Below are 13484 nucleotides of genomic sequence, written 5' to 3' on the forward strand. Positions count from 1 at the left end.
TTATCTGTGCAGCTTGGGTGATTTCCACTAGTCTTTCATACAGCTCACTGATCTGTTCTTCTGTACCATGTAGTCTGCTATTGTGTCTCTCTCATGAATTCTTCATTTCCAGTATTGTATTCTTCATTTCTGATTGGTTCTTTTTTATATTTCCCAATTCTTTGTTGACGTTCTCACTGTGTTTATCCAGTCTTCTCCCAATATCTGTCAGCATCCTTATGACTTTTTGTTTGAACTCTTTGTTAAGTAGAGTGCTTATTTCTGTTTCATTTAGTTCTCTTTCTGGGGTTTTGTCCCGTTCCCTTGCTTGGAATGTATTCCTTTGCCTCCTCATTATGATTCTTTCTCTGTGCTTATATCTATGTATTAAGTGAGTCAGCTATGTCTCCTGATCTCGGAGAAGTGGCCTTATGTAACAGATGCATTTTGAGGTCCAGCAGTGTGCTCTTGTCTCATCACCAGTCCAAATGTTCCAGGAGTGATCCCTGTGTGGGCTACTTGTGTCCTTCTGCTGCAGCAGGGTTGCTCTTACTGCAGGTACTCAGGGAGTCTGGGCTTTCCCCCCTGGCCAGCTGTTTGTAAATCAGGTTTGTGGAGCCCCAGCACTGTTGGCTACAAGGTATAATAACACAGTCCTGTTACAGTTTTCCTGTTAAATGAGTAGGCAATCAGTGTAGCTACTTTCTAGGCTCAGGAGCTTATAGTTGCTGTAGGTGTCATGCCTGCAAGTCTGTTGTCAGTTCTCTTAGGATTGCAGCTGAGTGGGGCTGGCTCCAGGCATGGGAGCACCCAATTGTTTCAGGTTTTGGAAGGTGGGGCCAATCCCCTTTGTGGCTGTTTGTGAAGCACAGGTCTTCTGCCACTCATAGGCCCCACCCCCCACACGCACCATCAACACAGTCTGGCCTGTGCACACTTCCCAACCCCCTGGAGCATACCCAATCTTCCCACTACAGAGGCCCCCACCACTCCACAAATTTACCTGGTCCACAGGTAACCTGGTCCTCACACAGGCCATACCCCACAGATGTGGACACACTTGCCTGCCTGTAGAGGATCTATGCAGGCTGAAAAGTTGCCCAAGGGCTTGCTGATGTGTGGGGCTGGTCCCTAGGGTGGGCTACCTGCCCTGGCTGAACTGGATTAAATCTGCACTCCAGTGCATGTGGCAGACGCCTGGGCTAACAGGCCAGGGGAACTCCAATGATGTCTGCCAGCGTCTGTGTCAGCACACCTGTACTAGGTCACAACAATGGCTGCCACCAATGTCTCAGTCTTTGTAGGGGTCTCTCCTCTCACCAAGATGCACCCAGAGCCTACCAAGGGAGTCTCTTTTCACCAAAGGGTTGTGCACCTTTCTTTCTGGTGATTTTAGGTTGCTCTCTGAGATGGGTGAATTTGTGTGTGGGCCCTTTAAGAGCTGGCATTATTCCACTAATGTTGATAGCTTTTCTGAGGGTATTCCACATTGTAATTAGTAGCCAGTGAAGCCAGATAGTATGACACTCATCTCAGGTGTGCTGAGTCTGCAGGATACTTATAGTGGTAACGTGCCCCAACTCAGGTCCCCACTTCTCCAGGGAAGGCTATGTACCTTAGGGGGTCCCTGCTGTGCTGGCTGTGAAGCTCTGCTGCTCGAGAAAGTGTTTTTTTTCCTCTCCAGAAGGAATTTCTGCCTCTTCAACCTCAGTCTGAGCTGTCCCTTGTTGTGGGGGTTCTTGTTGTCCAGTTTTCAGTTCTCTCTCCGGGGTAATTTTTCCAAGAATAGTTGTAACCTGATTGTGTTTATGGGAGGAGGTGAGATTAGTCTGCCTACACTGCCATCTTGATGAGATCTGTCGGTGTCGCAATCCAATGTACACATCAGGATAGATGCAGAGAGGGCTGATGGCCACTCTGAGTTTATTATGACCATCGTTTCAATATATACATAGCTTACATCTGTTAAACATACACAGGTATTCTGGATGAAGTAATTAGCGAATGCCAAGAAATCTTAGTGATTTCTCAAGGAGCCCTCCCTTGGCCTGTGTTTTGATATTATCATGTTGTTGCTGTGCTCCTATATTTTTATCTCAGAGCAGGCAAGGTCTCTTAGGCAACGGTCCCTCTTGCTCCGGATATCGATATCGTTTCTCCATCTGTGCCCCCGGGTGGCCGCCGCCTGGCTTAGGTTGCCCCCCCCAGGGGGTCTTACCCATCATTGGCTAACCGGCCTTCTCACCTCCGGGTCACAGTTTGTTGGCAAGCTTTTTCCAGTGATTATTAACCCTTCCTATGTCAGGGGTGGCTACAAGATCTCCCAAACCAAATTCTTTAAGTGAGAGTTGTCTAGAAGTCTGGAGTTGCCAAAGTAATGGTAACAACAATAACTGCCATAAATGCAGCTCCTTACCATTGACAATATGCTTTTACCTCCACTTCCATCTCTTTTAATTCTCTGTAAAACCCTGGGAAGTGGTAGGAAAAGTAACTTTATCCTCATTTTAAAATGAGGAAACAGGTGAGGAAAAGGATAGTGAGATCCACTGTGGCATTTGTTTTTAGTGTCATTGCTTTATTAGAATATACATGCCTGATATAACTCATCACTGAGAGGCTATTGCCCAGAGGCAACAGTACTATACGTTATGAAACAGACTGCCTTTGGGCATCAGATTTCTCTGTGCAAACATTTAACTTACCCAGGGCACCTGTAAGGGAATATATTTTTGCCTAAAGTCAAACTACTAGTAATTGATAGAGTACACCCTCCAAACTAGATATTTAGACTTCAAGTCCAAGACCCTTTATGCTGTATTATACTATTTCTTTGTGTGATAAAATTTAAGGGATGATCACTGACTTATTCCCAGCACCTTCTTTGGAAACTGGTATGATTCAGGCTGTACCAACCCCATTGAGCTTCACATCAGGGTATCTCCTATTTCTGCCCAACCACAGTCTCTTCATGGCATTTTTCACCTCCATGTTTCTCAGGGTATAGATCATAGGGTTCAACATGGGTGTGATGATGGTGTAAAACACAGCCACCATCTTGTCCTCAGTAAAAGTGGTGGAAGGCCTTAGGTAGATGAAGAGGCAGGGGACAAAAAACAAGATCACCACAGTGATGTGGGAAGCACATGTGGAGAGGGCCTTGTGCCTCCCCTCTGATGAGCGGGTCTTGAAGGAAAGCAAGATGACAGTGTAAGAGCCCACAAGAATGACAAAGCAGCTCAGTGAAATCATGCCACTGTTGGCCACCTCAATGAGCCCCACTGCATATGTGTCTGTGCAAGCCAGCTTCAGTAAAGGGTGGACATCACAGAAGTAGTGGTCAATCAGGTTGGGGCCACAGAAAGGCAGTTGTACAGTAAGAATGGTCTGGATAAAGGAATGCACAAAACCTCCTAACCAACAAGTCAGCACCAGTATGGAGCAGACCTTCCAGTCCATGATGGTTGTATAACGTAGAGGCTTACAGATGGCCACATACCTGTCATAGGCCATCACTGTGAGGATAAAGATCTCCGTACAACCAAAAAGATGGACACAAGAGAGCTGTACCATACAACCAACAAAGGAGATCCTTTTGACCTTGGCTTGGAAGTCAATAATCAGCTTGGGGGCTGTAACAGAGGAATAGCAGATGTCAACAAAAGATAGGAAGCTAAGGAAGAAGTACATTGGAGAGTTGAGATTTGGGCTCCTTTGGATAGTCATTACAATAAAAAAATTTCCAGTCATGAGGATCATATAAAAGAGTAAAAACAAAAAGAAGCATAGTTGCTGCACTTGCTCATTTTGGGAGAGACCTGTGAGGATAAATTCAGTAACATTATTTTCCATGGAATCTGGGTAGTTCACAAGAGAAAAACACCCTGTGACTTTACCTATAGGAAAAAAATATATAAAGGCCAATTAGATTTGGGCACATGGTACCATAACATTATTAGTATTATTTTTAACAATTATTCACAAAATTTCTTACTTAAGGTATTGGTTTGGGTAAAGTCTGTTTCATAAAATTACCAGAGATTGAGAAAGAGAGGTGGGGGAAGGAGGCAAAGAATGAGAGAGAGAGAGAGTGGGAGAGAGAGAAAAGAAAAATTAAAGTTTGATAGGCTTTAAACAGATTCAGGGATGCAGTCTAGGCTGTCCCCTTAAGCATCAGTAGTCTGAATCATCATTGCTCCAGAATTCAAAGTAAGTCTTTCTGTTAAATCAAGGCTCCAAGTGATAACCACCAGTTTTTTACTCCAGGATACTTTCTACTTATTTTCCAATTGATATTTGGAATCTAAGTAACCACACACACACACGTTTGTGATCACAAATAAGGAAGTCTTAAAATGTAAAACTTTGAGTCGGACCTGGGATATAATTAACCTTTTATATGGCTCTTTGGTCTCCCAAATTACTGACAGCCTGATTGGTTTGGTCTTATTTTAGATTATACCAAGACTGCACTCTTTGTCACTCCTTATGTGTCTAAAAGTTGGGAAATGCATAGAGGCTTTACAAAAAGGAACCACCATTTGCAAGATGCTCAAGACTTCAGATTCTAGTTAACATTAGTAGTCATAGGATATGGGGAGAAAATAACTCTGGGCTAAGTTTAGTCTGCCTCTGACAATGACCAACTGTGAGATCCGGGGCAAGTTGCTCACCTTCATAGAGATGCAGTTTCTTGGTCATTGGGTTGGGTTATATATGAACACCAAGGTTTCCTCCAGTTTTTATGTTATATCATAAAATTCGGGATGATCTTTTCAATACAATGAATCACAGTCCTTGAATGTGTGTTCTTTGTTTCGTTATCTTTGCATTCTTTTGAATCAAAAGATGTATGAAGGTGGGGATGATGTGTAGGTTTGTTTATTTTTGTATTGCCTGAGTACAATTACTGCTTCCATTAGCTTTGCAAGTCTTTTATTATTTTGTGTTCTTTTTTTTCTGCTTTTTCTCCCCAAATCCTCTTGGTACATAGTTGTATATTTAGTTGTGGGTCCTTCTAGTTGTGGCATGTGGGATGCCGCCTCAGCATGGCCTAATGAGCCGCGCCATTACTGCGCCCAGGATCCAAACTGGTGAAACCCTAGGCCACCGGGAGTGGAGCACATGAACTTCACCACTCAGCCATGGGGCCGGCCCCTATTATTTTGTTTTCTTTTATTGCACAAACCCTTGTGTCCAAGGCTTTGGCAAGTCACTTAAGCTTTTTGAATCTCAGTTTCTTCATTCTTCAAATGGAAATGATACTGACTACTTTCGAGAATTTTAAACACCAAACTTAGCCCAGTATATAGTAAGTGCGCACTGAATTATGCCTTTTCATTTTCCAACTAGATTACCAGTACTTAAAATATTTTATTATGAAAAATTTCAAACATATACAAAATGGAGATAATTATATTATAAACTCTCATATGATGGTCATTTAAATTAAAACATTATTAATGTTTTGCTACATTTGTTTCATCAATCTCTCTTTTTGTTTTCTTTTCTTTCTTTTTTTGCTGAGGAAGATTTGCCCTGAGCTAACATCTGTTGCCAATCTTCCTCTTTTTGTATGAGAGCTGCACAGTCACTGACAAATGGTGTAGGTCTGTGCCCGGGAACTGAACCCAGACCACTGAAGTGGAGCACACTGAACTTAACCACTAGGCCACTGGGGCTGGCCCCATTTCTTTTTTTTTTTTTTTGCCAAAGTATTTTAATACAAATCCCAGTCATCATGTCATTTCAACTTCAATATGCTTCAGCATCTGTGTTTCTAAAAATAGGGAATCTTCGTACATAAACACAAAGACATGATCACATCTAACAAAATTATCAGTAGTTTCCTGGTATCAACCAATTCCTGCTCTGCTGAAGCCACACTTTGTTCCCCTCTCTCCTTCCAGTGCTTGGTTGAGTGCCTGCTAGGTCTGCTCGGTACCACATGGTGGCTCACTGTGGCTACTGAACACTTGGAATGTGGGTAGTAAGACTAAGAAACTGAAGTTTCAATGTAATTTAATTTAAATTTGAAAATTAGAGCAAAGTAAAATATTTTGATGTGATAAAAATTTGGGTATATTAGGTTAAACAAAGTGGTATTAGATATTATTAAAATTAATTTCACCCTTTTCCTTTGCTTTTTTATGTGGCTACTAAAACGTTTAAAATGACAATGTGGCTTGTGTTATGTTTTTATTTCATGGTGCTGTACTAAGGATGAGGCCCTGGTCTAAGCACTTGGCTATACTGCCTAATTGAGTTCCTGTAACTCAATGAAGTATGTAGAACTATTCCCATTGTTCCCATAAGCAATAAACTCCTTCCTTAGAAAAGTAAACTAACTTTATCTGCAATCATGTAGCTGGTCATTGGTGGAACACAGATTCAGCCTTGATATATTCTCTTAGCTGGTGCTACATTATACCGTATATAAATGTACAATTTACATTGGCCTTTAAAAATATTGATAAAGCTTTGGGATCCTCTTTATTGTTCTAGGGTCTCTGGGATAGAAATCGCTACTTTAATTAAGTCAAACAAAATTCAATTAACTAAGATAGATACCAATACTCTTTAATAAGTTAATGGAATACTGATATCTGTGCCCTTGAAAGACCCACTGGCCTTATAAGCAATCAGTAGTTTCTGGTATAGGATGGGTATAGTCTTAGAAAATGGTTCAGATTGTGGAGAGGAATATTCAAATTCTCCTATTTCTCCTGTCAGAGTCTGGGACTCAGTAGGATCCTTCATCTCGCCCTCCCTCCCTCCATTGCCACCTGCCATATGGTGCTGGGACTAGGCATGGGTTATTTCACATTCTGAAAAGCATTAGTACCTTTTAACCTGTAGTTGAATAAGGAAGAAGGCAAAATCTAAGATGAAGCCTTAGGCTTCACCAAATGCTAAATTCCAATGCCTTGATTAAATGCTGCATCACTGAAAAAATTTGTCAGCAGATTTTTCCTGAAAGAGGTGGGTTTCCAAAAGTCTGCAGTAGAGGCATTTCTTGACCCCTTTAAGTATCCTCTGTTTATTTCTATAGTACTTAAAATCTCCGACTTTTTAGACTACTTGTGTGTCTCCCACTATAGACTGTGTGCTACTTAAATGCAGAAACCGTTCTTATTTGTGTGGATCCCAAGCACTTGGCCCTGAGACTAGCATACACATTAGGACTCAGTGAACTTTGAAGGCAGGAGGGAAAGAGGGAGAAAGGAAATAGAGTTACTGGTTTATGAATCTTTCTAGATAACTTGGTTTTAGCACTGCCCATTTTCTAACATAGAAAATTTGTTAAAGGCACAAACTCTTACTATATAGAGCTGGATTTTCAACCTCTGGCCACACCAATTACCAGTTGTGTGGCATTGACCAAGTAATTTTACCTATTTAATCGTTGTCCACATCTGTAAAATAGGGCTAAATAAATCCTGCCTCATGCAGTGAATATGAGAATTAAAATAGCTAATGTATATCAAGCTTCGCACAGTGTCTGGTCCACAGGAAGTTCTTTAAAAAATGTTAGTTTTCTTATTTTTATCCTGCATATCATAAAGGTGGGAAATATAAAGCGAAAAAGAAAGGTGATAAAAGTGACTTCACTTACCCGGAGAGTATGTAAATATTCCCATCATTTTCCTACTTCTGGGTCCTACAAATCCTCTACCCAGTCCTGACCCGTCCAAAAACTACTCCTATTCCAATCGTCTTAGATTTCTGTATGTTGCTTTGAAAAATAGTCTGTCCCCATTTATTCCTTAGAATTGCTGACTGGGTCACAAAGCAGAGGCTATTTGTTTTGGAGCCTGAAGCAGAGTGAAGTTTTACATTGTTAAGTTTTTGGCAGGTACTTAGTTATCAGCAAGGACAGAGAGTAAATACGATAGAAATATGTGACTTTGGGATCAATTCCGAAGGTTAACTTACTCTCTCCCAGAGATCCAGAGTTTTCCCTCAGCTCAGTGTCAATCCAGTCAAGAGTCTTGGCCAAAGTCTCTTTCAAATCTGAATTCTATGGCTGGGGAAGGAGAAAGAAAAACCCCTTGATGCCCAGTTGATGCTGTGTTCTCTGTGGCTCTCCTCAGTAATGAACTCCCATGAGCCTTCTAAGTTGCTTCCTCTGCTGAAACTTCTCACCAAGGATACATGTAGGTTTTCCTGCTGCGTTGGTCAAGTGTGGGGGCCCACTTGGGGAGGGCTTCTCAGAATGGATTCCTCTGGCTTTTATGGTCACTGGAGGTGGATCACCCTGGATTTCCTGTCTGACATCCATTCTTTAATCTAATAATGGATTCCACTGTTTAAACACTTAGTATATGTCTTACATTATTATAAACAGTTTATATGCATTCCGTGGTTTCTTTTGTTTTGTGTTTAGGGCCTGAGTTGAATTGAATTGAAGCATGAATTGTTGTATGGAGGCTCATTATTATCATTGTTCCATGCGTGATCTACTTCAGTATTAATTAATTAATTAATTAGTTTAATAAATAAATAAATACTTATAAGCCAAAACATAACCCAAATGTTAGACATTATGAATAACTTACATCTACCTGTGTGTCCCTTCCTTACCCCATCCCATTGCCTATCCTCAAATACCAAGAGATAACTGCATTCTAAATTCTATGTATTTTACTGTGTTTTAAATTAGAATTTTGCTGATATTGAACATTTTTTCATGACTTTAATGCCATTTAGCTAGTTTTTTTATGATGTGCCTTTTTCTTGGTCCCATTTTGGGGTTACTTATCTATTCTTATTGATTTGTAGGGGTTCTTTTTATATAATCTGGATATTATATAATCTGGGTAAAAGTACCCTGTCATATCTATATCTACGTCTCTGTGTCTATCTCTACCTCTGTATCATCTCCTCTCCTAATTTTGTAGCTTCTTTTTTCCCCTCTTTCTAAATGGTATTTTTTTTTGGTGAGGAGATTGTCATCTCCTCACCAAACATCTGTTGCCAATCTTCCTCTTTTTTTTTCCCTCCCCAAAGCCCAGTACATAGTTGTGTATTCTAGCTGTAGGTCATTCTAGCTCCTCTATGTGGGATGCTGCCACATCAAAGCTTGATGAGTGGTGCTATGTCTGCACCCAGGATCTGAACTGGCGAACCCCGGGCCACCCAAGTGGAACACATGAACTTAACCACTTGGTCATAGAGCTGGCCCCTTAATGGTCTTTTTTGATGAATAGAAGTTCTTTTCATTTTAATATAATTTATTGATCTTTTCCATTATGTTAGTTGATGTTAGTTGTTATGAACTGAATATTTTTGCCCCTGAAAATTTATATGTTGAAATTCTAACATTCAAGCTGATGTTATTAGGAAGTGGGGACTTTGGAAGGTGATTAGGTCATAAGGGCAGAGTCCTCATGAAAGACCCTACAGAGCTACCTTGTCCCTTCCACCATGTGAAGACAAATCAAAAGATGCCTTATATGCACCATAAAGTGGGCCCTCACCAGACACTGAATATGCCAGTGCCTTGTCTTGGACATCCTATCATCCAGAACTATGAGAAATAAATTTCTGTTGTTTATAATCTACCCAATCTATGGTATTTTGTTACAGCAGCCCAAAAGACTAAGACAATAGTACTTTTGTGTCCTCTTTAAGAAATTCTTATACAGTCAACTAACATTTGAGAAGGAAGCCAAGAATTCTCAATGGAGAAAAGATAGCCTTTTCAATAATGGTACTGGGATGACTGGATATTTACCTGTAAAAGAATGAAGCTGGACCCATATCTTATACCACTCACAAAAAATAACTTAAAATGGATTAAAGACTTAAATGTAAGACCTGAAGCCATGAAAACTCCTAGAAGAAAACATAGGCTTAAAGCTCCCTGACATGGGCCTTTGTAGTGAAGTTTTGGATATGATACTTAAAGGACAGGCAACTATTTTTTATTTTAAAAATAAACAAGTGAAACTACATCAAACTAAAAAGCTTCTGCACAGCAAAAGAAACCATTAACAAAGTGAAAAGAAAACTTATGGAATGGGAATAAATATTTGCAAACCATATATCTCATAAGGGGTTAATCCAAAATATATAAAGAACTCATACAACTCAATAGCAAAAAAACAAATAGCCCAATTAAAAAATGGAGAAAGAACCTGAATAGATGTTTCTCCAAAGAAGGTATACAAAAGGCCAACAGCTACATGAAAAAATGCACATCACTAGTCATTAGAAAAATGCAAGTTAAAACCACAATGAGATATCACCTCATGCCTGTTCAAATGGTCATGATGCGGAAGACAAGAGGCAACAAACATTGGTGTGGATGTGGAGAAAAGGGAACCCTCGTGCACTGTTGATGGGATTGTAAATTGCTACAGCCACTATGGAGAACAGCACGGAAGGATTTTCAAAAAACTAAAAATGGAACTACCATATCATCCAGAAATTCCACTTCTGGAATATATCTAAAGGAAATGAAAACACTAACTAGAAAAGATATCTGCATGTTCATAGCAGCATTATGTACAATGGCCAAGACATGGAAGCAACCTGTGTCCATTGATGGATGAATGGATAAAGAAGTGCTATATATTTACAACAGAATTTTGAGCCACAAAATATGAGGAAATCCTATCATTTGTGACAACGTGGATGGGCCTTGAAGGCATTATGCTAAGTGAAATAAATCAAAGACAAATACTGTATGATCTCACTTATATGTGGCACCTAAAAAAAAATGAAACTCATAGAAAAAAGATATCAGACTCGTGGTTACCAGAGGCCAAGAGTCGGGGCAAGGGGAATTGGAGAAATGTGGTGAAAAGTACAAACTTCCAGTTGTAAAATAGTTAAGTACAGACCGTCCCTAATTTATGATAGTTCAATTTACAATTTTTTTGACTTTACGATGGTGCAAAAATGATATGCATTCAGTAGAAACTGTACTTTGAATTTTGGTCTTTCCCTAGGCTAGTGACATTCAGTGCTATACTCTCTTGTGATGCTGGGCAGTGGCAGTAAGCTACAGCTCCCAGCCAGCCACTCAATCACAACAGTAAACAACCAAATCTGTTTTTCACTTTCGGTACATTATTCAATAAATTACATGAGATATTCAACACTTTATTATAACATAGATGATTTTGCCCAACTGTAGGTTAAAGTAATGTTCTGAGCATGCTTAAGTTAGGCTAGGCTAAGCTATGATGTTCAGTAGGTTAGATGTATTAAATGCATTTTTGACTAACGATATTTTCAACTTATGATGAGTTTATTGGGACATAACCCCATCAGGAGTCAAGAAAGATCTCTACTAGTGATGTAACTTACAACGTGATGACTATAGCTAACACTGCTGTAATATAGATAGGAAAGTTAAGAGAGTAAATTCTAAGAGTTCTCATCACAAGGAAAATGTTTTTTCCTTTTTTTCTTTCTTTTCTTTTAATGGTATATATATGAGAGGATGGATGTTAGCTGAACCTATTGTGTTAATCATTTCACAATATATGTAAATCAAACCATCATGCTCTATGTCTTAAACTTACACAGTGATGTATGTGAGCTATTTCTTAGTAACTGGGGAAAGAAAAGAAATCCTTCCCTATTCCAAATTTATAAAGATACTCTTTTACATTAATATCTAGATGCTTCATTTTTTTGTTTTTCACATTTATATCTAAAACCCACCTGGAATGAATTTTTGGACATTCTGTGAGGGAGGATCAAAGATTTTTTTTATATGGATATTCAATTGAGCTATCACCATTTATTTAAAAGCCTATTTTTTATCCGTAGCTCTTCTGTGCAATTGGGAGAAAATTGAATGTTCACATATAATATGTATTTGCCTCTTGACTACACTACACTATTGGTCTATTTGTCTATCTTTGCATCCATCTCTGTCTTAATAACTGTAATCTTAATAATTCTTTTTTTTTTTTTTTAAGATTGACACTTGGGCTAACAACTGTTGCCAATCTTCCTTTTTTTTTTCTGCTTTATTGCCCAAACCCCCCGGGTACATAGTTGTATATCTTAGTTGCAGGTCCTTCTAGTTGTGGGATGTGGGACGCCGCCTCAACGTGGCCTGACGAGCGGTGCCATGTTTGCGCCCAGGATCCGAACCCTGGGCCGCCGCAGCAGAGCATGAGAACTTAACCACGCGGCCACGAAGCCGGCCCCTTAATTATTCTTGATCATCAGTAGTGTAAGTCTACTAATTTGATCTTATTCAAAGGTAGTTTAACTTGGCCTTTTCATTTTTATGCACATTAGAGAATATGCTTGTCAATTTCCATAAAAATATCTTCTGGGATTTTATTTTCAATTGCAATGAATCTATTGATCGCGTTTGGAATACTGCGCGTTTTACTAATCTTAGATCCTAAATGGTCAAATCTTAAATGGTATATCCCTCAATTTATTTAGGTCTTCTTTAATTTCTCTAAATGCTTTCAAGATGTTTTCTGATTTTTCATTGTTGAGTCTTATACAGCATTTTGAAGATTTGCTTCTAGACTTTCTACTTTCTAGATTTGCCTAGGATGTAGAAAACTGGAAGTGGTGTTGTTCCTAGCCTATCAACAGAAAAAAAATCTAGATAAATGACAAATTCATGACTTCTTTGAACTTATCAGAGTGTTGAGGTTGCAGAGTAACCAAACATCCCGAAATGTGGAAGTACAAATCCATCCAAGCAGAGATGGAACACAAGCACTGGCTCATTGGGAGAGCATCCAAGGAAAAAATACCAAGAGCAACAGAACTGGGTAAGAAAAATACAGCTAAGTTTTAAAAAAATAAATTGCCTAATGGCCAAATGTAGGCTAGCATGAGACTACAGAATGCCTGCGAGCCATAGACACAAAGGGAGTTCATGCTCACTCACAGGATCTTCTCTATAGAGACCCCCACTAGGCGTTCATGAGAAGTATTGGGGGCAGGGCAGAGACTGGAGGAAATCTACATTGGTCATACAGGCTTGGATGAGGAGAGCAGCTGCCATTGTTGGAAAAACACACAGCCTGACTCAGACCCTTCTCACTTAGGAAAAAAGCTTTAGGCCTCTGAGGAAGGTGCCTTTTGCCCCAGGGTACATGTGAAAATCCACTGGGGCAGGGTGAAGAGTGAAAGAAAAGAATATTCTACCATTGAGGAGGAGTAGGCAAAAAGGCCTGGACCCAGATTCCTATGCCAATGCAATTTAAGGTCTTCTCTGGCTGGGGGAGGGATGGTAAAATCCGCCATGCAAGACCCACCAAAGATACAAGTCAAAATTTGGCTGTCATAACAAACATGGTAACAGATCACAGATGCTTTAGGCTGGCTCAACAGTAGACTTGAAAGAGCAAAGGAAAGAATAGTGACTTAAAGATAGGTTAATATAAATTACCAAACTGAAACATAAACAGAAAAAAGAGCAGGAAAAAACCTGAAGAACAGAGTATCCAAGAACTTTGGGACAATAACAAAAATCTTGAAAGAGAAAGAATAGAACAAAAGAAATATGTGAAAAT

The 13484-nt window shown here is 39.7% G+C and overlaps 1 protein-coding gene across 1 annotated transcript; it reads right to left on the reverse strand.

The window, feature by feature from the left end:
• Positions 1 to 2880: 2880 nt before the first annotated feature.
• On the reverse strand, positions 2881 to 3897 carry LOC106843994 (olfactory receptor 4S2-like). The gene has a single exon (XM_014861290.3). The coding sequence runs from the start codon at positions 3829 to 3831 to the stop codon at positions 2881 to 2883; it is 951 nt and encodes a 316-aa protein (XP_014716776.3). The 5' UTR covers positions 3832 to 3897.
• Between the last annotated feature and the right edge of the window lie 9587 nt (positions 3898 to 13484).

Source organism: Equus asinus, chromosome 17 (assembly GCF_041296235.1).
Source record: "Equus asinus isolate D_3611 breed Donkey chromosome 17, EquAss-T2T_v2, whole genome shotgun sequence".
Taxonomy (NCBI): domain Eukaryota; kingdom Metazoa; phylum Chordata; class Mammalia; order Perissodactyla; family Equidae; genus Equus; species Equus asinus.